Source organism: Sceloporus undulatus, chromosome 2 (genome assembly GCF_019175285.1).
Source record: "Sceloporus undulatus isolate JIND9_A2432 ecotype Alabama chromosome 2, SceUnd_v1.1, whole genome shotgun sequence".
NCBI lineage: Eukaryota > Metazoa > Chordata > Lepidosauria > Squamata > Phrynosomatidae > Sceloporus > Sceloporus undulatus.
The window spans coordinates 254,646,248-254,671,220 of NC_056523.1; the positions used below are offsets into that span (position 1 = coordinate 254,646,248).

Here is a 24,973-nt window from a genome sequence, read left to right on the forward strand (position 1 = left end):
TGTAGCTGCTAAATGTATCAGTTGCTTCTCACCAAAACTGAGAAAGAGTTGGGAGTTTGAGATGTTGAGTCTGGTGTACGGTTTCAAAGAGAGTCATAAAAAAATAAAAGGAATTGGGGAATTTAGGACAGGCACAACTATTGTATATCCAATGGAAAAGAATTGTGATACAATTCCAAACCATCCAATATTTATTGAGTACTGAACTAAAGAAGCACAGAATTTATTTTACAATAATTCTATGGGTAGTTTCAACAAAGATCCCTACTCCATTCCGGACTTAAAAGAACAAAACCAGTAAAATGTGAACATTCTGGTTTAAATACAATTGCTAACTCCTACTAGAGTTTATCCATTGACTATATGGAATATGCATGAATCTTGCTTTACCCATTTCTCATTTAATTCAATGGGTTTACTCTATGTGTAGCAAATAATTGGATTTAGGCCACTTTCCTAATATTAATCCTGGATAAGCTGTATGTAAAATAAATGAAAAGGGACCATGAAAGGCTTACCCATAAGCATAGCGCCATTGTTTGTAAGGAAATGTTGGAGAAGGGTGCATCCTCCCCCCCCCCCAAAAAAAAGGGCAAGCAAGAAAGTTCAATTTACTATAAATAGCAGTATATTCACATTTACCCCAGTTAGAAGTAATTTGCCATTTATATGCAACAAAACATTTGCTTTCATTATTTTAAAGGTTTAGTAAAAAAGAACATTAATTAACTCCTTTTTGGCAATTTGGAAATAAAATGGAAACAAAAATGGATACAAAAGAAACATAAGCAGGAAAATGATTGCTTTTGAATGCTGTCCAATCCATTACAAGAGTCTTTCACTGCAACCTCCCATTTGTAAAATGCTATTATGAAACTCCAGTGTTAGAATCACAACACAAATTTGTTTCTTATTTGCAAGAAAGCTGTTGAAAACGCTGCTATGTGATTAATCATAAACTTTGCATGCGTAAAACTCCAGCAGGGATTTAAAAAAATGGTGGTGGCAGTGAATCAATACAACCATCCCACACAGTTTTCTAAAGTGACAGACAATTTTCACTCTTTATGTTGCAAATCAATTGGCAAGTTACTATCGGCAGATTTTCCAGCCAAAGAGTTAAAATATACCAAGGACTCCTTCCCATTGTGATTTAAAGGAAATTGCTGATCGGTTAATATGACCATAATTTCCATTTGAAACCAGTTCCAATCCTATTTTTATTTGATTTCTGTCGTGATACAGTGAGGCAAACACAAAAAAACCAGTTTTTCAACACAACCCCCCCCCCCGCCCGTTTTTCCAGCTTTCTACAGTTCTTTTAGGAAGAATCAATTCCGGAGCATGTACAACAAGTAGGAACGATGGATCTGAATCACATCATTCTGGAGGAGAGGGACTAATGGCAGAGGGGTGTTTACCATCCCTCCCCAGTTTTTGGTAGATCCACCATTTCCCCCCTCTCTCAGCACTGTCTTTGTGCTTGTGGTGTGAACTATGAGTACATGATTTTAAATAAAAACGACATAAGATTTGATTCACTGATTTCGCAACTGCTTGCAATCAATCAGGCAAGTAATTGCAAAACAAATGAATTGAATCTTCTATCAATTTATTTAATATATATAGTTCCCAAGCTGCGCTGCCTGGGCTGCCACTTACATCACTGATGACGCAGAGATGATTGACATGCATTTTGAAGCGGCACAAACTAGTGAGGATGACAATCGTAAAAGAAGTGATTACAAGGGGATAATGAAAATATGTGCTTTCATATTGGGAAAAACAGACCTTTTATAATCGATTTACCAACACGGAGCAAAGGCAAATCCCAAAGCGGTTTAAATGTAAGTGGGAATGAGCCCCAAATGTGAAATCTGGCATGCAACATAATATTGTCGAAAAGAAGAGCTAAAGTTCAAACACAGGTGTCCTCTATGACAGAAATAAAGTTCTTATACTGCCTATTCAATTTCTAACCCTACTAATTGGATATTATTCATTTATCAAGTGAACAACTGCAGTGGGACCAGGGGCCCATATTCAGGTTTGTGGAAGTGCCAAAACACTACATCTTTACAATTTTATTTTTGATTTAAAATTTTAAAATTTAATATTTGAGGAAAATAGCTTCATGTGTATGAAAATAAGGTGTGTGTTTTTTTTTTAAATAGTGGTTTTAATTATTATTATTATTATTATTATTATTATTTTAAAAAGTTGGTATGTACTTAAAATTGTATTTATGTAAAACACCCCATTTGCTGTTCCTGGCCATATTTTAAAATTACTACAACTAAAATGAAAGTACTGGAATTTTAAAAATTGATGTTTATTAACAGTCAAAGTATCATAGATTTTACAAAGAATTAAGATACCTTGTATGCTATTTCAGCACTATCCTAAGTTGTCTCATTTAAAAATTACAAATTTAATAACACTGGCTGACATCTATTTGAACTCTATAATGCTGGAGTATGCAATGAGAAGGGAGAAATTCAAAGTTAAAATGGTTGCAGAAGTAAGGAATGGAGAATTTCCAAGGCTTCTCTGAAGGTTTCTTTGTGACTGGTTAAGATGGAGGAAGAGAATGAACTGCAGAGAGCACAAGGAAGCTTAACAGTTACCTTCCCCTCAGCTCTCAAGCCCGTGTGTACTGTATGTGGGGCAGCAGTGGGTGGAGAGGAATTCAAATGAGGGCTTCAGACTCTTCCTGATCACTCTCACTCCTTTTACTCTCTCTTTAGAAGTGGAGGGAAAAGAAGAGGAGTTCAAGCTGAAGTTTCTGATTGTCCTTCAAACCCCCCCCCCTTTTTTTCCCCTCACACACTCAAGCTAGTATATGAACAGTGTGTGGTGGTGAGAAATTCAGGAAGATGTTTCTTTCCCAGATCCCTTTCACACACCTTCTCTTTCACTTTCTCTCTCAAACTTGTGTGTCTATGTGTGAAAATGCAATGAAGATGCCCGAGAGATGTCCCAAATTGTCCCTGATTCATTTTAAACAACTGCTGTCTCACTCATAGGAGCTGGTGTGCATAAGGGCTAGGTATGGGGGGGGGGAGAGCTCAGTTAAATGTCTCTCTGCTAGACTCAACATCAAATCTGATGATATGCCATCAGTTTTCAGTAGCAAATCATTCACTCAAAGGTATATTTCAAGGACACTAAGTGTGGCCCAACATGGTTCAATAAAGGAATATTATTACATTATGTCTTTTTGATTATATCAAGGGACCATAGAAGGGAAGGGAGTCTCTCAAAACAAATGCAATAGCAATAAACAAACAAACAAACAAACAAATAAATAAAACCCTGAAAACCAGAATCATAACATAAAAATTCAAGCTAAATTATAATCAAATAAATATATACTTCAAATAAAGAGACATAGGCCCTGTACACACTCGCCATTAAACCTGGCATGGGGGTGGGCTCGGGGCATAGCGTCCTGATGACGCATGCCCGTCTTTGCCCTACAGAGTGCCCAGATGCTGCACGCCACTCCTACAGTACCTTTAGGATCAGACATAAAAATGTCCTCAGGCTGAGATCAAAATGGATGCCAGGTGATGGAACTTAACAAAGTCAAGGTCCAATTAAGCCCCTGAAAGTCCCATAAGAACAATACTTTCAAAGACAGAGAAGTCAGATGGTATAAATTGTTGAAACACAATTACTTACGATCACCATAGCAAAGTAAAGGCCCAAGTTTGTAAGCTGCTTCAGAATTTGGTCGATCTGTATCCGTGATGAAAATTTTTGTTACTGGGAGATGTTCTTTGTAAGTGAGAAGGCCTGTGTCATTTGTCCTAAAAATAATGTGAAGACACAATGTTTCAGATAGTGCTTCAAAATATAGCCATGGGGTTTGTACCTCATATATGTGAAGGAACATTATGGTCCTTGTGATAGCTCTGTGTAGTTGATGCATTTTCAAAACAGGTAGTTAAGCAGTCAAGTTATAGAACTGTTTACCTAAATAGCCATCCACGACTTGAAAATGTTTTTTAAAAAAAAATAAAAAGGAAATCTTTATTTTTTTTTTCCATTTTAAAAAAGTGACACAATTTTACTGTGTCATTGCATTTAATGAGACTTGAGCATCCATGGATTCTGGTATCCACAATAGGTCCTGGGATCAAACCCCAGCATATACAAAAGGCTCACTGTAGATGTTTTGTCCAGGAGTAATTCAAGGTGTGTGTGGGGGATACACATTCAATCAAAGTTATATAAGAGGAAGCAAACAATAAGACATTTACACTTACATCAGTGAAAGAATGAATCAATGATAGACCTTAGTTCAAATTTCATTTATGGATTTGTTATGTTGCTTCAGCTTCTCAGTCTCAGGACTCCATTTGGAAGAGTTATAAGTATCACTTTCTTCCTGGATCTGTGAAGAACTGATGAAAGAATTGTTTGCATGTAGGGTTCTATTGTAAGTTGCTGTGTGTGTGTGCAGATACATTTGTGTCTTCCTTGCAAAGAAAAATGCTGGGGTATGATAATCTAATTCTATGGGGAGGTTAGAATTCATATGAGAAACTGCCTTATACTTCCTTATGTGGAATTGGCCAGTCTAACCTAAAACTGTTGATGTGGTTTTTAACTCTCTAAGGTCCAAAACACATTGCAGCAATAATCCAGTTTGACACTACTTTAACTGCCCTGGTTCAGTGCTCGGGAATCCTGGCAATTGTAGTTTATTGTGGCACCAGGGCTTTCTGACAGAGAAGGCTAAATGTCTCACAAAACTAGAATTTCCATAATTTCCTAGCATTGAGCCAGGACAGTTAAAGTGGTTTCAATTAGATTATTTCTGCAGTGTGTTTTGGCCACAACTGAATTACTGACTGATTCGACTTGAGACTTTTTTTATTTTATTTTAGCTATCAACTTGCTGGTCTTGGAGGAGGAGGAGTCTTCTAAAGCATTTCTAAGCAGTAGGCAAAACTCATCCCCAGAGCACAGAAAATGTTTAAATGAGGGGAATACAGCAAGCAAGATTGGCAACATTCTCTAAAACCTTTTTGCAGAGTGTGGGAAGCTTTCTCACAGGCTACTGTGCAGACCTCAGCCCCTTTCTTAAAGCTCAGGCTCTAGTTTAGTCTTCCCATTTGCACAGACATCTCTCCTGCTTCTTCCTCAACCCAAATGAAATACAGTAATTGTTACACTCTTTTTGAGTGCCCCCTGTCAGTCCACTCAGTGCCAATGATATACTTTAACAACCTGGATCCCTCCTTTCTCTCCTCAAGCTCCATTGGAGAAACACACACACACAAACACACACACACCAACCCATGGTGCTGCTCAAGTTAGTGCATCTGTATCCTTCCAGCAATACTGCCAGCTCTTCTTCACCCTTTCCTTTGCCTAGGGGACACTTCAGCAGCTCCTAACCCCGGATTTCCAACAACCCCACACCCAACTATCAGCCAGGATTTTCAGTCTGTTGCCTAAATGCACCCAGAGCACAGGAATAATAATAATAATAATAATAATAATAATAATAATAATAATAATAGTTTTATTTTTATACCGCCCTTCTTACAATCAGGGCGGTGCACAACATAGCAAACAAGTACAAATACAATACAATATATAATAAAAAGAAAATACATTAAAAATCTACATTAAAAACCCATTCTGGCCAGCTTGCCACTGCTGTCAGAGGGGGGGGGAGACTAACTGGAGCTTGTATCCGGGAATGCTAACTTGAACAGGAAGGTCTTTAGTTCCTTCCTGAACTGGGCCAGGGAGGTGGCCGAGCGGAGCTCTATGGGCAGCGTATTCCAGAGGGTCGGGGCTGAGATGGTAAACGTCCTCCTTGATGTGGAGGCTAATCTTGCCCCTGGGACCCTCAGTAGCTGCTGCCCAGATGTTCTGAGTGTGCAGGGCGGATTGTATGGGGAGAGGCGGTCCTCAAGGTATCCTGGGCCCAAGCCATGTAGGGCTTTATAGGTTATAACCAACACTTTGTATTGCGCCCGGAAGCAAATAGGCAGCCAATGCAGATCTTTAAGTACAGGTGTTATATGACTGGCCCTGGGTATGCCAGTGACCAGTCTGGCTGCCATATTCTGTACCAGTTGTAGCTTCCGGGTATGGTACAAGGGTTGCCCCATGTAGAGCGCATTGCAGAAATCCAATCGAGAGGTTACCAGAGCATGTACTACCGTTTCAAGGTCCCTCTGGCCCAGGTAGCTCCTGGCGAGGTCCGGTGGCAAGGGGAGCATTTCTTTAAGTGGAAAAACAGTCCCAAAATGTGTTAGAGCATAGAGCTGCCTATGATATATATGGGGCTTTCCAGACTGGCACTTTGTGCCGGCCTGGATACATGCTAGGGTTGTCCAAGGGCGGCGCCACCGCTCGCCCCGCAACCCTAGCACATCACGGTGGTATGATAATGGCAGTGCCCTGTATACACAGGTGCCGCCATTATGACATCACAGCTGCGCCACCGCCAAACGGCACAGCATGAGCATGACTTCCCCGCAACACTGCAGGGCGCTTGGGGTCCCCTTTCAGCATCGCAGGAAGGAGCTCCAAAACGGAGCTCCTTTTTGCTGCACACATCACTGGTGCGGCCTTTACACGGCCACGCCAGTGATGCGGAAGAGAAAAGGGCCGAGTGGCCCCTTTCTCCCCTTTCCTGCAGCTAGGTGTCCCTAAGACACCAAAGACACTCCTTTCCAAGCTGCGGGGAAGCGGCGTTTTGCTGCTTCCCTGAGGCCTGTAGAAGTGGTGGATTGGGGCCTCTGGGGCTGCCACTGTGTATGCCCAGGTGCCAATCCGGAGGGGAAAGGGGCGGGTGCAGGCTGCCTCAAAGTTACTGCCTAAGTTACTGTGTGCACATTTTCTTGATTTTATAGTTATTGAAATTCCATTCCTCCCCACACACATACACCCCCACATCCTTTTTTTTCTGTTAAACCTCGCTCCCAGACTTGAGACTCAACGAGACTCGACTTTGAAGTATCTTGCAGGGACTTGAGACTTGAAGGTGGGGACTTTAGACTTGACTTGAGATTTGGAGTAAAAGTTTTGAATACATCACTGCTGATTACTACTTGATTTAGGTTTTGTGGAGCCCTGACATAGCCCTGATGACCAATCTACTAAATGAGCTGCTTGTTGTTTTCTGTCTATGCATTAGAGAATAGCCAAAGTGTATCTGAATAAAGACCCACATTTTTCTTCCACAGAGAAAACTTTAAGATTATGATATGAAAATGATCATTGACACAATTCTCTAATTATCTAGGACAGATTTTCAACAATCTACACCTAAGAGTAGGTTGTCAGCCTTTGGCAATGTAAAAATAAGATCTAGTGAACTGCACAGTCATAATGTGTGTATGGTGTGTGTGACAAGGCCAGGACATGTAAATAAATGTCCTTGAGGTGGCCAGACGCCTAGATGTGTATTGCGTACTGCACCTGTGATATGTATGACTCAGGACAATAAGGTAATGTATTATGCCATGGACTGGAGAGTTAAATCAGCCTAGGGTATATATAGCTGTGTCTAACATAAACCATGTGTGGGTTATCATAGAGTTTGTTATTAGTGTGTAGAGTGAGTTAGAGTGAGTTGTTGGAGTTTCTGTGAGAGCTGATGTAAGCTACTGTGAGTACTGAGAGGAACTCTGTTTGTTCAGTTTCTTCTACTGTATATAGTATCTCCTTATCACCTGTAAATAATTATCTTCACAATGAGCAATTCAGTCCAGCTACCTGATTTCATCTTGGTATCTCTAGCTTATGATGAGACACTGGCATCACATTCCCATCTGTTTGCAGCATGATATTGGTTGCTGAGTCTGCTTGCTCACATGCACAAATTCAGAGAGAGTGAGGGAGAGCTGCTATACTCATAAAGTGAAGTTTGTTCCTTAGCTAGTAAATCGTAAGGATGCAGAAATCTAATTTTTGTTCATGAAAACTCTACTGTGTGATCTGAGTTTGCAGAAATGTGTGTAAATGGCCTTTTGAAGTTCTCCACCCTCTTTCTTCCTAGGAAGAAAAAGAATGTGAGGAGCGTTTAATCATATATTGTATATCCAGAAGGAAATACTCCAACAGATTTAGCAGTGGCAGGAATACTTCTTTCTGTTCCCTAAGTATCTGGGGTGGTGGGTAGCGGGAGGGTTCTCTTTTTATTTTTAAGGAGCAGTAACAGTGCTGGCAGCTTAGCCATGTATTTTGCATGATTTCCGTGAGAGGGCAAGGGAGAAGTAACAACCACAAAATATAGTAGATAATATTCAGAGAATAGTCAGCAAAACAGCTTTTCTTCTGGAAACATTAAAGAAAAGGTAACACCTCTTTTTTCAGATAAAAGCCTTTTGATGAATGTTGACTGTATCAAAGGTATGTTAGAATCTTCAAACAAGCTTTCATTTAAGACAGAAACAAATGCCCAGCTAGATAACATTTCTCAGATACAACAGAAAGATATTTTCTCTCTTTTTAAATTCATTGCACACAAAACAAATGATATTACCATTCATTTCTGTCAGCATCACAATTACAGTCATGTTGGGAATCAATGCAGCTGCCTTGTATTCCACAAGCACATTTCTGAACATCTGGTTTGGAACCTCCCCAGTATGTCTGGGTCTCATTGATTTTGCCAATCCACCAGCTGAATGGAATTCCATCTAAAAGACAGGTTAGAAAATACAGGTGCTTTATAAAGATTACAATTCCACCTTTGCTGTGTTGCTTCAGCTCAAGAAAACCCACATACAAAGCCCTAAAAACTTTTGAAATTTGATCATTTTAAAAGAAAATTAGCTCTACTTCTTCAAAATATTAACAGATTTTTCATTTTAATGTTTCATTATCATGAACTAACTTACTGTCAAGGTTTCTATCTGTATTCCTAGAACAAAAGAACTGGTGGTTCCTAAATCAACCAGGCATGATATTAGAATCATTTATCTTAAGCAGATCACTTATGCAATTTCCTTTACGATAGTATGTGAAAAAAGAGATGCCCTCACCCAAAATATCCAGGTAATTTAATCTATGAAGCAAAGATCAATAGAAGATCAAGGATCTACTTAATGAAGAAATTAGAAGATTAAGGAGAGAAAGCAGAGTTCTCAGTAATAAGGAATAATAATCATAGCTTATTAGTAGTAGTTATAGATATAATAATTAACAAGCATTTGGAACTGTTTTGTATTGGGAGAACTGGGAATCTGAGGGGGTAAAAGCATTCATCAAATTACAGTCTGCAAAGATGCAGCCTCTTTAATGACTGGTGTTTATAATGGGTCTGATATAATGGGAAACAAACTTTGTATGGCCAGTTTTATCCTCAGCCCAGTTGACAGCGAAATTGAGAGAGAGAAAGATCTCAATTCTACACTACTGTACATTAAACTAAAAGATGCTGCCAAATAAACAGAGCACTAGATGTACAAAATAGACAGAAAAGGGTAATTACTGAAGGACCTGAAGCATGAAGATAATCCATCTTAAAAGAGGAGAAGGAAGGAAAGAAAGTGAACTTTGTAATGAATGCAAAAGCTAAACCACAGGAGGAAGATAATGTTCTCTTATACTGCATGGAAACACACAGGTGTATTCTGCTTTTGTTAGCTATGTGCATTCAAGCTTTTCACAACAACCCCCCACAAAGAAATGTGGATATGTACCTCTTTTTCCCTGACTAACAACTGTCAGCACTTATTGCAGCTTACTGTCAGACATGCCCTCTGCTTCCTTAGCAGTCTCTCTGCTTGCAAAAATATTGACTCATGCAAACACAATACAACTGTCAGCCCAGCAGGCCTTCAAAAGACAGAACCATAATTCCAAGAAAAATAAATTAAAACAGAACATGCATAGTGACACAAATGCTTTCTCATGTTTTTGATTTTGCAAAGTTACCCCTGGATGGGAGATTTGGAAACCTGAAATGAATCTCTGTATATTTTACAAACACTACTATTTTTAAATTCCACATATATAGGAACTCAGAAGTGCATGCATAGCTTCTAATGTTCATGGTAACTGATCCCATTTTCTTTTTTTTACCATTTTATTTAAAATTTTCAAATAAAATAGAACAAGACATAAAAGAAAAAGAAAAGTGGTCTGAAAAGCAGAATCAAAAAAGAAAAAAAAGGAAAACAGACAAAAATTAATAAGCTATAAAAGAAAAAGACAAAAAAGCTAAAAATGACTTCTAGTCTGCTCTTCAGAAATTAACTCAACACATTCCCTAAAAAATGCATCAATGCCCTTCTTGTATAATAAATCACCTATTTGCTATAAAATCTAAATTCTAATAAAAAAACGTCTATTATTTTTATTAGTAAATTCATTAATAGAAAAATCTCACATTAATATTCAACATCAATATCTATTAACTACTTCTAATTCTATCTCCCCTAGTATGAATTATTCAAAACTGATACACATCTCCTTTTTTTAAAAAAAACAACAGTTTACTTCCTCTTTCACTTTCCTTTAAAATCAATTCCATTTGACCTCAGTGTATTACAACCTCAGCTGTATCTCCCACCTCCACAAAAGAAAACAGACGGAAAAAAGAAATTACATTTGTCTCATCATTTTCAAAAGCTGTTTATACCACAGTTATTCATTTAAGGAAAGTCTACAAGCTCCTTCTGAATTATTCTTAATATAATCAAACCACTAAAACCCATTAAAACATCACTTTAACAATTCTGTGCCTGTATTTTAAATCATAAATCTATGATAACAAGACCCATATTCTAGAATCCAAAACATCTAGCCCTTCTCTCACTACCCTTCTTATTTAAATTTAAATTTAATGTTGGACTTGCTACCAAATCTTTGTCATAGGGCAAACCAAGCAAAGCACAAATTACCAAAACCTTAGATGGGAACAACCATCTGAATACTACATTTTTGTTATCTCTCCCCAACTCCATGCCCATACCATTACCTTCACCCCCTTGATGTCATTGTTCCAATCCACATATTTCTTGATATCCCAAACGATCACCTACAGTTGTTCATGAATGACTTACCATGACTACTTGGTTGGAAAGTGGAGCTGTTGCACTAGGCCTTTCTGAGGGTCTGGCACTGGTCGATTCAGGTACTCTAAGTGTTTCTTCAGAGCTCAGGCATCCAAGCAATAAGTGGCTCTGAGCCATTACAAGACTCCACCGGGGGTTTCGGGAGAGATCTCATAAGTCTCCCAAGGCTTGGGCTGAGATTTCACATGTGATCAATTGGAGGATGAGACTCATCCTGGGGATACCAAATGTAAAGTATCCCCCTTTAACAGGCTTAACTATATTGATCGGAGTGGTCCAACCCTCTTTATCAGTTATTTAATAGGAGGGATTGGATAAACATTGATATAGTGGACTCCTTGTCCCTTGTATCTCAATAGGCATATATCCTTAACAGGCATTAACTTACATTGTCATTGACTGATTCATGATGGTATTATGATTGATTTATTGAGGGTTCTTCTCAATGACTGATAGAATCATCATGATTACTTTATTTTGGAGTTATAATTGACATTGATTGATTTGCAGCTGCATTATGATTGATTTATTATCAAGATATGCTTGAAACTAATTGATTAATTACCCTGTATGAAGCAATAAGGTTGTGGTCATTTTGATAACCCATAGGAATGGGGTCTGGCCCTCTGGCCTAGTGCAATGTTCCACTAAGCCAAAATTTTCACTCCCCAAGTGCTCATCACCAGCTTTCCTATCATTCTCCTATTCCAGGTTGTTTCTGCATTGTTTTTATGAGTTCAGTGTGTGTGTGTGTGTGTGTGTGTGTGTGTGTGTGAAATAATTAATATACCATGCTGTGATTTTGCATCTTACATCTTTTTGAAATCAAAAATGCACTATAGGCAGAAAACAGGTTCTCACCTGAGCTCATCCCTTATGCCTGCCTATTAGACATCAAATACCCAAGCCACCGGGAAGCCAGTGTTTAGAGCTGGTCTGTTTCTGCTCCTAACTGAAAAAGAGACGTTGTTAACATGAGCTTTCGTAGACTTGAACCTACTTCCTTACATGGATGGGAAAGCAGGCTGAAGTCTATGAAAGCTCATGCAACCAACTTCTCTCTTTCAGTTAGTCTCAAATGTGATATAAGATCCCTCTGCAAACAGAACTCTGGACACTTAGCAGATATGTTGAATCATTTTACTTGCTTTCTTTTATCTATACTGTACAGGCTGTATACTCAGCTTCTGATAGAGAAGTATACAAATTTGATCCTGTGGTGATCTGTTTTCTATTAGGTTAACAATCAAGAATTGGTGAAGGTTTTTTTTTAATTTCCTGCATTTTCCAGCATATTCAAAAGTAAATATTTGAACAAGCAATTGTTGATTGAGCAAATATTGAAAAAGAAAGTAGGTGAGGATTGGCTGTAACCAACATGTTTGGATATTGAGAAAACAAGAACTGGCAAAACAGTGCATGACTTTCAGATACTGTATCTACATTCTCAGATTGATGGGGAGTTTCCCCCACAAATGAAGGATCCCAGAGGAAGGATCCAATTTGCTTTTCTTAGACCAAAGCTGTAAACTGTTCTCTGGAGGGAAGAAAGCAAGGCAGACAGTTTTTTATCTTCAAACCTGGACTAGCTAGCTAGATTGTGTGACAATACATACTGGTCTGCAGTGAACAAGCTGTACTACTTTGATTTTTATGTCAAGCCAGTCACGAACAGTATAACAGGTTCAGAAACAACTAAAGAACCATTTCTTCTGTGATTCTCTGTAATAAAAAAATAAAATAAAACCCTTCTTTCTCAGTCTACTTATGAAGACGTATTCTTTGGCTTACAGTCACATTACCCCCCAAACTGTCAGCAATATGAATACGTCTAGTTCATCTTTCCCAGACCATGACAGTTAGAACACATACAATTTAGGAACTTTTCCAAAGAGGTCATGTTGCCTGTTTCAAGAATACAGTGAGAAGTTTGACACCTTGGATGATATAGGATAATAACTAGTCATAATGGAGGTTTTGTTTTTATTTTTAGCTGAATACACCAAATGCTTCTGGAAAAGAATCAGGAACAGTTGTTTGTGTTTTGATGTGTGTTTGGTAATGCTATTAGATGAGGATGATGATAATAATAATAATATTTATTTGTTTCCCGCCCCTCTGAGAACAATCGGGGCAGCTAACAAAGTTAAAAATACAAAACATATAAAATCCCTGGTACCCTCCCCTCCTTAAAAAAGTATTAAATTCAATGCAATATTTAAAAAACAGAACAAAAAACAACAACAAACAAACAAACAAGCATACAAGTTATAACTAAGCAATGACAGGTCCAGGTTCTTGTTTGGCTATGAATGCTAATAATCAGATGAAAGTAAAATGATTCATTTGATTTGACTTCTATTCTGGAAAAAACACACATGTTAAATATATAGAACATTTAGCATGAGATGTCTTCCAAAGCTTCTTTTCGAATTTTTCATATAGGAATTATTATGAAGTGCAATGAAACCCAATTTCTGACTAAACAAACAATACAGGTGGAGTCTCCCTTGTCCAGAAGCCTAAATTTGTCCAAATCTCAAAACTTTTTCAGGGGTGTCTGAGATAGTGACACCTTTGCTTTCTGATGGTTCAACATAAAAAAAAAATTGGTTCATACAATTATTAAAAATAATGTATAAAATTACCTTCAGACTATGTGTATAAGGTATATATGAAACAAAAAGGAAGTTTAAACATGGGTTCCATCTCTAAGATATCTCATTATGTACATATATGCAAAAACAGGTATTCCAAAATCCCCCTCCCCACCCCCCACCCCCCAAAAAAAATCCAAATACTTCTAATCTGTAAAATTTGAGATAAGGAAGAATCAAAATGTACTTTGTGCTATAGGGATAATTTTTATTTTCCCAATAATCAGATGCTGAGTTTGTCATATATACTCAATGGAACATTACCACAGCAGCAGTAGTAGTAAGTTTTAGTAATTTTATTTCATAACACTGTTTCACACAACTATTGGCAAGGTTTGGTTAGCAGAGATAGCACTAGAGAACTTCCCCTGTTGTTTTGGAAGCAGCTGGCAGACAGACCCATCACCAACACCCCTTTGGGCTATCTCTGGTGCAAGAAGGAATTGGGACAGGGATCCTGATTCTACCTGTGGCATCAGACATCACTCATGGGAGGGATGGGGGCCATCAAGCAGCTGCTTCTCAAGTGACAGGGGAACAGATATCTACCTGTCAGTCATAGCAGCTACTTCACAGTAAGTGAAGACTGTGGTGTCTGGCTGGGTCTCATTGCAGAATACTGTAATTGCAATGCTTGAGGCATCCATAAATCCCATACAGGATTCCAGCCTCTTTATTTATTAATTGACTTACTTATTTATTATCATTTGAGTATTCAAATTCTCTGATGGGCTTATTCAGTACCAGAGGCAGCTGGCAACTTCTATATGGCTTTGTGAATTTCCTTTTAGACCAAACTTTATATGAGTTGCCCAAGTTTCTGGATTTCCCCCCCCCCCAAAAAAAATAATCCAGTTTATTCATAATTTAGTTCATAACCAGAGCGTATTTATCATCCTACTAAGATGGCAGCCACTCTCTGCCAGGATTCTCCACTAATACTGCAAACTGTGGCATTCTGCAATGTTTCTACAATGGTTTATTTTTGTATGTTTTGAATTTGCTGAATGTGGAGAAGTCAAATCTGGCTGCAGTGACACATCTTAACTGCATCCCATCTAAATTATTGTCACACAGACCATGTGGAACTGTCTCTGGAAAATGTTTAAGGAAACTTTAGCAGGTCCAAAATGGATGTTGACTGAGCCTAGTTACAGGAAAGAAATAATTCCCTGCTGAAACAGCTCTCCTTGCTAGTAGTTCATTGACAGGCATAAACTGAAGTATTGGTTACAAGCTATAAAACCTTATATGGCTTAGGTCCAGACTACCTGAAAAAACGTTACTCCCGACACAAACCTACCCTAGTCCCAATATCCTCATGGAGAGGGTTTTCTATTCATCCCACTACCGTTACACAGGTCCATTTGATTAAGGTATGAGAGAGCGCCTTTTTGATGAATGATGCTATTCTGTGGAATTCTCTTCCATGGGAAGCTAAGCTGGCGACCTCTCTGTTCTCATTTTGCTGATGGGCAAAGGCTTTTTGTTTGAACAGGCATTTGATGATTGGTTATGAGGAGTATGCTGTATTTTTTAAAACTTTAAACAATTTTTATTTTCTTTAAGATTAATGGCACTTTAATATGATAGCTTGTTTAATTGTATTTTAACTTTTTGATCACCAGGTTTTTAGCGTTATCTTGCTTGAGCCTTGTAAGCTGCTTGGGTCCCATGTTTGGGAAAAGGCAAATCAATAAACAAATAAATTTAGTGTTTCAACAGCAACATTGACCACAACAGTAGTGAAATCTTAATTATTTATGCTATAACCTCTTGTAATATTCTCTGCCACCAATTTTCTCAACATGCCTTCAATACATTTGTGTTGAAACAACAGTGAAGTATTTTTAATCACAAAAACAGTATTAGTTCTTTCTATATTTTTTAAAAACAGTGCCCTGGGCTTCTTTTATCAACAGTGATATTTACTTTACTCCAGGCCAAATTATTAAATATTAAATTATTATGCATGCAGGCAAGGAAGGAACATTGTTATAATTTTTGCTAAATGGTAGAATTACACAAGAATTGAGTTTGTACCTAGTTAATGCTTCATATGAAGCTCATTATACATTGACTTTGATGCTTTGTTGTTTTGTTGTTGTTGTTCAGAAGCTTCTCAGCAGCTTAGAAGATAAAGATTTGCTTTACTAAATCTTTAAAAAGTTTTTTGTAAAAAAAAAGAAAAGAAAAGAAAACAATAATGGCAAGATGCCATAACCTTGGCAGAATTAAACACATATAGTGCTTTGTTGAATATAACAGGTTATGTGGCATAATGTCGGCATTACTTACCTTGCTTATTTGAAAGCCGTGACTTTTTGCAGTAGTAAGCAAGCTCCTGTTCACAATGTTCTGCATGGTTAATTGTAGCCTGAAGCTGTTCCAGCATGACAGGGTATTTAAAAATCACAGTGTGGGGGTTCTCTCGATTAGCACTTTTGACTCTGGTTAATTCCATGTTGTTGTGTTGAATAATTGTCCAAGTGGCGTCTTTGCAAAACAGACAGAAAATAGAAAAAACAATGAAAAATTAGGTATACACACAAAAGAGGTGAATACTTTTTCATTCCTTTCTGGACAATTCCTCTCAGAGTTTTACTTATTCTCATGCTTCAGAAGAAGAAGAAGAAGAAACCCCCTTTATCAGAATGTCTTTTGAGTTTGTGAGTTTTCTCTGTTATTTTGCTTCAGAACAATACTAAGTCTAAGACACTCTTGGTAGCCAGGTTGCCACTACAATTGCTGCTGCTGCCCTTTTCTGGTAGCAACCAAACAGAAAACTCTTTTAAAAAGTACAAAAATATGGTATTCCACTGCTAACAGTGGCCTCATACAAACAGGCCAAAATAAGGGTGCTTTGGGTCACTTTGGAGGTATGCTGTTTAAATGATGCATGCATCCTAAGAGTCTGGAAGCCACACTGGACTCAGGCATCATTTAATCAGCATACCTCCAAAGTGCCCCGAAGCAGATTTATTTTGGCCTGTCTGTACGGGCCCAGTGAAGCCCAACTAAAAAACTCTTCCGGTGGATAGATTTTGTGAAATGGTACTCCTCCTACAATATTTTTTTCTGCCCAATAGAATGTAGAATTTCAAGAGAACATTTGCACATAGCTCAGAGGTATATTTATGGAGGGGGACAAATTAGGGACATTTGCCACACAAATACGAATTCTGTCCCTCCATGAAATTTCTCTTCAGCCTCCAAATTTCTAGCACTGCAGAAAGTGAGATGCTGAAAATCATTCATATACACAATTCCTTTACTTGCTGTGTTCACATTTCCTTGGCAGTTTTGCCAGCCCCTTTACTTTTTGTGCCCAAACTCTAGTTCTAAATGTTTGACTTAAGTTTTAAGGGACTACAATATGAGAAATTTGGGGAATTTAATTGGATGAAATTTTTATTTGAGCAGTGTTAATGGCTCTCCTTCTCCCCCCATATTGACACCCTGACACAGCTATATGGATACAACATACAAGTTCTGTAAAGGATTAAAAATCCCACTTGTCTGATTCTTTATTTTTCCTCGGATTCATTATGCCTTATCCCACCCAGCTGTGTAACTCCCCTTTACCTATAGCCCTATGCAGGTGTTTGCATGGGCAAGAAGCCAGCATTTCGCAAACTCAAGTTTCCCTAGGTTCCCATGTACCCCATAGATGTTTGAACATAAATATATAAAGAGGAATTTAAATGCTCTTTGTTGGACTCAGTTACAGAGCTCTTATGAGTGGGAATTGTGTCATTTATGTGCGGTTGTTCACCTCAACTAGAGCAGACCTATTCATTAACAGAGCAGGTGTAAATGCTGCTTTACCAAGTTACAATAGATTTAATGGGTTTCTGCTAGCTGAGATTAGCAGTAGTTTTATACACCAGAAAATACAGAGAAACCATGGCCTGTGTGTTATGTGTGCCTGCGAAGCTAGTTTTGAGTCCCTCAGTACCCCCCACATCCAGTTTTGTAAGGTTTTTTTGTTTGTTTGTTTTATATTTCTGCCTTCCAATACATTTCTCCATTCTCTAGGGATTAGGTGGACTATTTTGCCACATTTTTAGCCCTGCCAGAGAGGCCTTCTTGTAAATAGGAATCTACCAGTTTTGGTTAACTTTCTGTTTACAACAGCATCTTTTGTGGATGTAAAATGATCCTGGAGGGATGAGAAAATAATAAAATGATGCTTCATGCAAGCATTTTGGTGATGGAAAGGGGGCAGGAATCATTACAAAAATATGGCAAAAAGCCTTTTTAGTGGTAGGATGAGAAATAGTAAAGACTTCCTCCAAAGTCTTGGAGGAGAGGACAGACAGAAATGCAACTTGCTAAATTTAATTATCAAATATGAGTGTACATAATTTTCAACCCCTTCATTTCCTTTGTATTTATTTATTTTCCTTTGTATGTATGTATGTATGTATGTATGTATTTATTTATGTAAATGCTTATATAGAAACAGATGAAACACTGCAAAAACCAATCCCAATATGATCATATTTAGGAGTCTGTGTGTGTGTGTGTGTGTGTGTGTGTGTATCATACCACATATATCAACATACTCATGTATATTATATGCATGTTGTTGATGCACATATATACACCTAGAAAAATGGTTTTGAAAACACATTTAAAAAAAGAATCTTGATATATTTATATGTACAACCACGTTGGACTTGACTCAGATTCTTCTGGCATCAGCAACACAATCATCTGGGTGTTCAAAATTAACCCACTAGCAAAAGGTGGCAGAAGAGAGAGGAAGCATTGCTAATTTCAAACTTTCTGTACAACTCTCTGCACCTCCTTCCCCAGTTTTCCAGAAGCCCCTCCCAGTAGAGATGTTCAGGGATTACATGAGGTTTCAGTGCATGAGGGGATCAGTAAAACTCCTTCCCCCTTATCCATTCGGTAAGGGTCAGAAGCTTTCTATAGATAGAAAGAGGCCTTCCATTCACAGGAAGCATATTCAGTATGACAGCCATTGTTTGGATGGGCTTGATGGTGTTGTATCAGATAATGTAATACATATGTCTGTTGGAAAACACCCCCAATTTGTTCATACAGAGTTGTATCAGTTCCAAGGGCAAGACAAGGCACAAAAACTTGAAAGAACCAAAATACATGGCAAACTACACCTTGAGCGTATTCTGTAAAAAAGTGGAATTATTATTTTTTTTAACTATATAATGGAACAATGAAGAATTTGCAAAATGTTCTTTCCACTTCAGAAACAGTGCCACATAATTTCAAATTCCAAAATCAGAGAAGAAATTCAGATTACAATAACTTTGGAAGCACTACTAATCTGTTTTCTAAAAGGGCATCAAGCCAAATTCTAGTTTCATTGCATCCAAATCAGTGTTGGCTCCAGGCAGGGGAAGTCTGGGGCAAGGTGCTCTTAGTGGCTTCTTCTCTTTGTGGACCCCTTTCTATGCTTGACATTGCTTGTGTGTTTAGAGAAGGCAGGCAAAGAAGCAGAAAAGGGACAGGAAATTCTGCATGCAGCACCCTGGATGTAAAATGATCCTGGGGGGATGAAAACAATGACAGAATGATGCTTCATGCAAGCATTTTGGTGGTGGAAAGGGGGCAGGAATTGTTACAAAATGTGGCAGACAGCCTTTTTGTTGGTAGGATGGGAAAAGGGAGCTGAGAGGCTTGCCAGATACTCAGTTATGCTGACTCCAATACTGTCCATGATACAAACAGTGGCATGACTAGAGGGGGTGGGGGTGCGGACCACACCAAGTGACACCCTAAGGGTGTGTGTGACACCACCGCTTCACAAACATGGGACGAGTTGAGTTTTAGTGGCTGGAGAAAGGGAATGTTTGCTTGATTGTTTAGAGATAGCAAATGAGTGAGCATCCTCTTTCTCCATCCACTGACTGAACTGGGAAGGTGTTTTATTTTATTATTTATGGTATTCATATCCTAACCTTCAGGCCTAAGGACTCTCAGGAACAGCTTACAATTATTATTATTTGTAATTAGATGGTTCCCTGTCCTCAGGCACTGCCATAGACACTCAAACACAAGATAACAAGAGAGAGGCCAGGCCCTTCTCCTTCACCAGCTACCACCACCTTTCACTTTTCCTGGGTTCTCCCCCAGGTTCCCTGGCTGCCTATGAGACAGCTGGCACCACTTGAGCTAGCTTTGCTGCATCTGTGCTCCCAACACCCTCCATCACCATTTCTCCTCTTCTCTTCACCTTCCTTGGTCTCCCTGAGGCTCCGGAGCAAGTGTCTCTTCCCTCTTTTTCCTCAACAAGGCAGCAGGTGCACTCAGGAGGCAACAGCATGAGTAACAGCATCATTTCTGACTGAGCTGCAAGTATGTGTGTGTGTGGGGGGGTCTCAATGGTTGGAGAAAGGAGACGTTTGCTGAATTTCTCATTTTAGAGAGCAAGAGTCATATGTAAATATATTTAGGCTGTGCGTATGATAGTTGTTTATGTCGTAACTATTGCCATTACATTCAGTGATATATGGGAATTACAATTTATAAGTAATGTTAGTTAAAAAAAACATTACTAAAGATTTTGTATGGTGTGGTACATGAGGAGATCAATGGGGGGGGGGGCACCATGAGCTACTGCACCAGATGACACCAACCCTAGTGATGCCACTGAATGCAAACAATTCTATTCATCCTGTGAGCCTTTTGACCCTGTCTAAATCACAAAGTGGTTTCCTGAAGCTACTATCTGCATGGTGATCCAAATGATTGTGCCATTCACAGCACAATCCTAACATGTTTACTCAAAAGTAAAACCCACTGACTTACCTGGTACACTTGGGTTTAGGATTGCTGCCATACAACACAAACTCCTGCATCCTTTTATGGTATCATGATGACTAATAATTTCCCCTAGATTTCCCCTAAGGCAAATTCATTCACTGCCCTCCAGCTGTGTTGTCAGCAAAAATTCCTGTCCTTTTGTGCATTGGGAAAGATTGACCCTCCAAAGCAGAACAGTGTACTACAAATTATACTGCTACATTCCAGAAAGCAGAGACAAGGTAGGCTGCTTGCTAGACAGGAAAGTCAATTTTAGAACAAGCTGCTCAGCATATTTTAGGGTACATTTTGTCCAATTTTATTTTTATTAGTTTATCATCCTTTGCCCTTGTTTGATGCCTACCTTATGCAAGAACTTACTATTATAATCTTGGCCAGTCCATTCACTGCATTTATTTATAGACCTAGTCTCTCCTGAGAAGCTTAAATCAACATTTTACAGTTAAGTGTTTTAACTATTCTGCAGAACAGAATACCTTACCTTCAGCATCCTTCATATTGTGAGGTCTGGAAATGACTGACACCAAAAGGAATATTTTAAAGACATATAAATCAACTATGGTAGGAATGTAGAATGAGGATGTTAAGGTTTATCTATCAGATGAGGGGTTTGCATCAATTCTATACACACACACACACACACACTTGGGAATAAGCTCCACTGAAGTAAACAAGACTAATTTTTGAGTAGACAAACATGAGACACATACCATATGGAAGTGCATGCAGCCAGTGTTGGTGAGATAAATTGCAACCCAGTGTGAGACTAAATGTAAGATTAAATTTAACTCAAAAGGTTTTATACCTCTAAAGACTGAGGGAGAAATGGGGATGTTTCTAACTCTGCACCCAGAGGCCTAGATAGACATAAGAACAATGCTTCTATACAAAGACTTGTCATCCGATTTGAAGCTTTGGACCTCAGGCCTGTGATATTGAAAATGACCTCCATGAATAAGAGACGATAACAGTTCCTCCCTCTCCAGCTGCCTGAGAAGAAAGCCACATGAATATCAATGACAAGGTAGCAGTGTAGCAGTGTAAGAAATGTGGGCATCTGCTTTCATTGCCTCTAGTGGGAAAAGGGAATACCAGTTGTGAGGAAGCAGTGAAGAAAACAAATGCAGAAGATTCATCCTGTCAGATTGCATCTCTTGATGAGGAACTGATCAATGAGATTTGCCTAATGTATTGGATAAGGAGTGACTGATGAGAACACTAGCAGCTGTTCTGGGATGCACAAAGATAAGTCAAACTGCATTCTCCCTTAGAGGGTTGCCCTTCTTTTTACAGAGTTTAAAACCACTGGATTGTCTAAATTACAGCCCTTTGCCCACTTTTATGTTGTAAAAATTAATTCATAATTGCTCTACTTGTTGCTTTTAAGTAGCCTAGTAATAGTTGCAGTAACTATTTGATGATCAACCATGAAATAATGAGACAGACGTGTACTATATATATATTCATGTATAAGTCTAGAAATTTTAGTGAAAAAATTGACCCCCAAAAACTGGGTTGACTTATCCACAGGTCAAAAAAGGACTCTTTCTTTGAGTAGATTGGCAAAAGGCAAGAGCTTAGTCAATCCAAGAGCACCTAAAAGAAGCCCCAACCCCTTCTACTCTGTCCACCATGGCTCCACTTCTGACCTTTTTGAATGCCTGGATTGGAAAAACACAGTTATGCTGCCAGAATTTCTTTGGCATCATTTTGTTTAGCTTCGTCCATTATATTCTTTGTTATGTGCCTCTAAGTTTTACCCTTGACTTATCCATAAGTCAGATAAAAATCCATACTTTTGGCCCCAAAATCTGCCCTTGACTTATAGATGAGGTCAACTTATAGTTGAGTATATATGGAAAAATAAAGGGCAATTTATTTGACCTATTTAAATACTAAAAATATGACTTTCTGGGAAACTACAAGAAGGGGGAGAATCCTGATGCAGGTCCAGCTGGAGACGTAGGTTTCACCATGTGACCAAAAAAAGTATGGATTTTTATCTCGGGACTACCCTTGGGCAAAACACCAGGCAACAAGGTAAATATTGGATTACAATATTGGATTGAACCTTCAGTCCAGCCTATTGGAAGGCCAAGATAGGGCACTCTCTCCCAAAATCCTACATGTTTGTAAGAGAGAGCAACGCCTGCCATGTTAGCCCCCAAATCAATCTCCTTCCAACCCCCAGGTCCCATAGCACAACCTTTCACCCAAAGGGGTGCCAATGATGAACACTGAACTAATCATATTTTCCCCCATTGTTGCCCCTTGGTGACTGCTTGGTGACGCAGTGGTTAAATGCCTGTACTGCAGCCATTCACTCAAAACCACAAGGTTGCGAGTTCAAGACCAGCAAAAGGGCCCAAGCTCGACTCAGGCTTGCATCCTTCCGAGGTCGCTAAAATGAGTACTCAGACTGTTGGGGGCAATTAGCTTACTTGCTAATTAGCTTACTTGCTGTTCACCGCTATGATCTTTGGAATAGCGGTATATAAATAAAACAAATTATTATTATTATTATTATTATTATTATTATTATTATTATTATTAATGATGGCATCCTAATTAATTACTCACCAAGCCAATTTTCCAATACAAACAGCATGGTGTAGGCAAAAAATCGCATGTAATGGGGATAAAAATTCCTACTCGGCCCCGAAGCGACCAGGTGGGTGAGGTGGGTTGTGTTTCAAAGAGAAGGAATGGCTGTATAGGAGGCAACCAGCATAAACAGGCAAAGCCACTGTGCTCTGCTCCCTATCATGTGCCCCTGGCTTGGCTAATTAGCCAAGCCTCAATTATCCTGGTATCTAATAATGAAGACCATTAATGGTGTACCTTCCCTTAACTGCTTAGTGCTGCTTAACTGCTGGTGCAGCTTAGGTCATGGCCGAATTACAATGATCTTTTAATATACTATTTCTAGTAAAATCTGTAACTAGATTCTTGGCTGTGATTGTACTCTGAACATTGAAGACTATATTTTCTTCCACTTAGTATACAAGTTGTACAATATTTCTTTAGACTCAGGTTCTTCATCACAGTCTATGTGCAAGCAGTACTCCAAAAAAGAAAGGGAAAGGCAGCTGCCAATTTACACCACACAACTACAGTCAATCCTCTGTTTTCACAGGGGATCCGTCCCCCCCCCAAAAATGGAGTTTTGCATATACTCAAGCCCCGTTTGCTTGAATATAGGTGGGTTACAAACCGTCATAAAGTACGCGCTCCGCGCGTACTAGGGTTAGGAAGGGCCGTATTAGGGTTAGGAAGGTTCTTACCTTCCTGACGGCCCTTCCTCCCAGTACGTGCGGAGCGCGTACTTTTTCGCGGCACCCATCCACATGGGCGCCGCCATTTTGACGTACTGGACGCTGTGCGGCGGAAGTGACGTCGCGAGGGCGCACTCCACCCCTCGTGGCGCCACTTCCGCGTTCCAAAAAGGAGCGGCATTTCGCCGCTCCTTTTTTGCTGCGCAGGGAAGCCTCGCGGTCTGGCAGCTGGGGCTTCCCTACGCAGCGAATGGCGGTGGCGGGAAAATGGCCCCTTGAGGGCCGTTTGTAACCCGCCATAGACATGCGCCCGCGAGAACATGTGTGTGCACATGTCTGGCACGCGCCCCACTATTTCCTCCTCTATTCGTTCCTCATGCATAAGTGAGGGATGCGAGGTTGAAAACCCTGAGAATGGAGAGAGGACTGTATAGCACTATATTCCACTTTAACTTCCATGGCAACATCACATGGGATCCTGGCATCAGTAGTTTAGGGAGGAACATTTAGAATTCTCAGCCATAGAGCTCTAGTGCCTCCAAACTACAAGCTGTAGGATTACATAGAAAGTTGCCATGGCAGTTAGAGAGGAATACAGTGTCCTAAATGTCCACAGGTCATTCTGGCCCTTTCTGTGACCACCAGTTCACCAAACAATTCTCTGCTCCTTGATAAAATGGTGACCATTCCTTAGCTCACGAAAAAGAAAAATATGTTATTTGGTCTTTCAAAGGGTGCATCCGCAATGCAGCAATAAACCAGTTTGACACCACTTTAACTGCCCTAGCTCAGTCCTATGGAATTCTTGGAACTTTAGTATCTTGTGGCACCATAGCTCTCTGACAGAGAAGGCCAAATGTTTCACAAAGCTACAGTTCCCAGAATTCCATAGCATTGAGCCAGGGCATCAAAAAAAGGTGCAGTGCGGATGCAGCCATAGTTCTCAGGGGGGGAAAGGAGATTCAGGTAGTGGATAAAGTACACTAACTGGAGGACTGGAAGATGTGCACTAGCATTGATATTTGCTCTGAGATCTTCAGTAGCTATATCTGAAAGAGACCATATCTATCCCTCTCTTCCGGCTCCAAACCTGGAGCTAGAGAGGGTGAGTTTGGCAATCCAGGGCCAAAATGTCAAGATACAGGCTTCTTGTCCAGATCTTGAGTTGGTGAAA

General features: G+C 39.3%; 1 protein-coding gene across 1 annotated transcript in view; it reads right to left on the minus strand.

Annotated features, from left to right (window-relative positions):
• LOC121922129 (contactin-associated protein-like 4) overlaps positions 1 to 24,973 on the minus strand; it is a 363,219-nt gene that overhangs the window by 72,076 nt on the left and 266,170 nt on the right. The window contains 3 exon segments of the mRNA XM_042451118.1: positions 3,685 to 3,812; positions 8,516 to 8,672; positions 16,010 to 16,207. Coding sequence (XP_042307052.1) covers positions 3,685 to 3,812; positions 8,516 to 8,672; positions 16,010 to 16,207 — 483 coding nt within the window.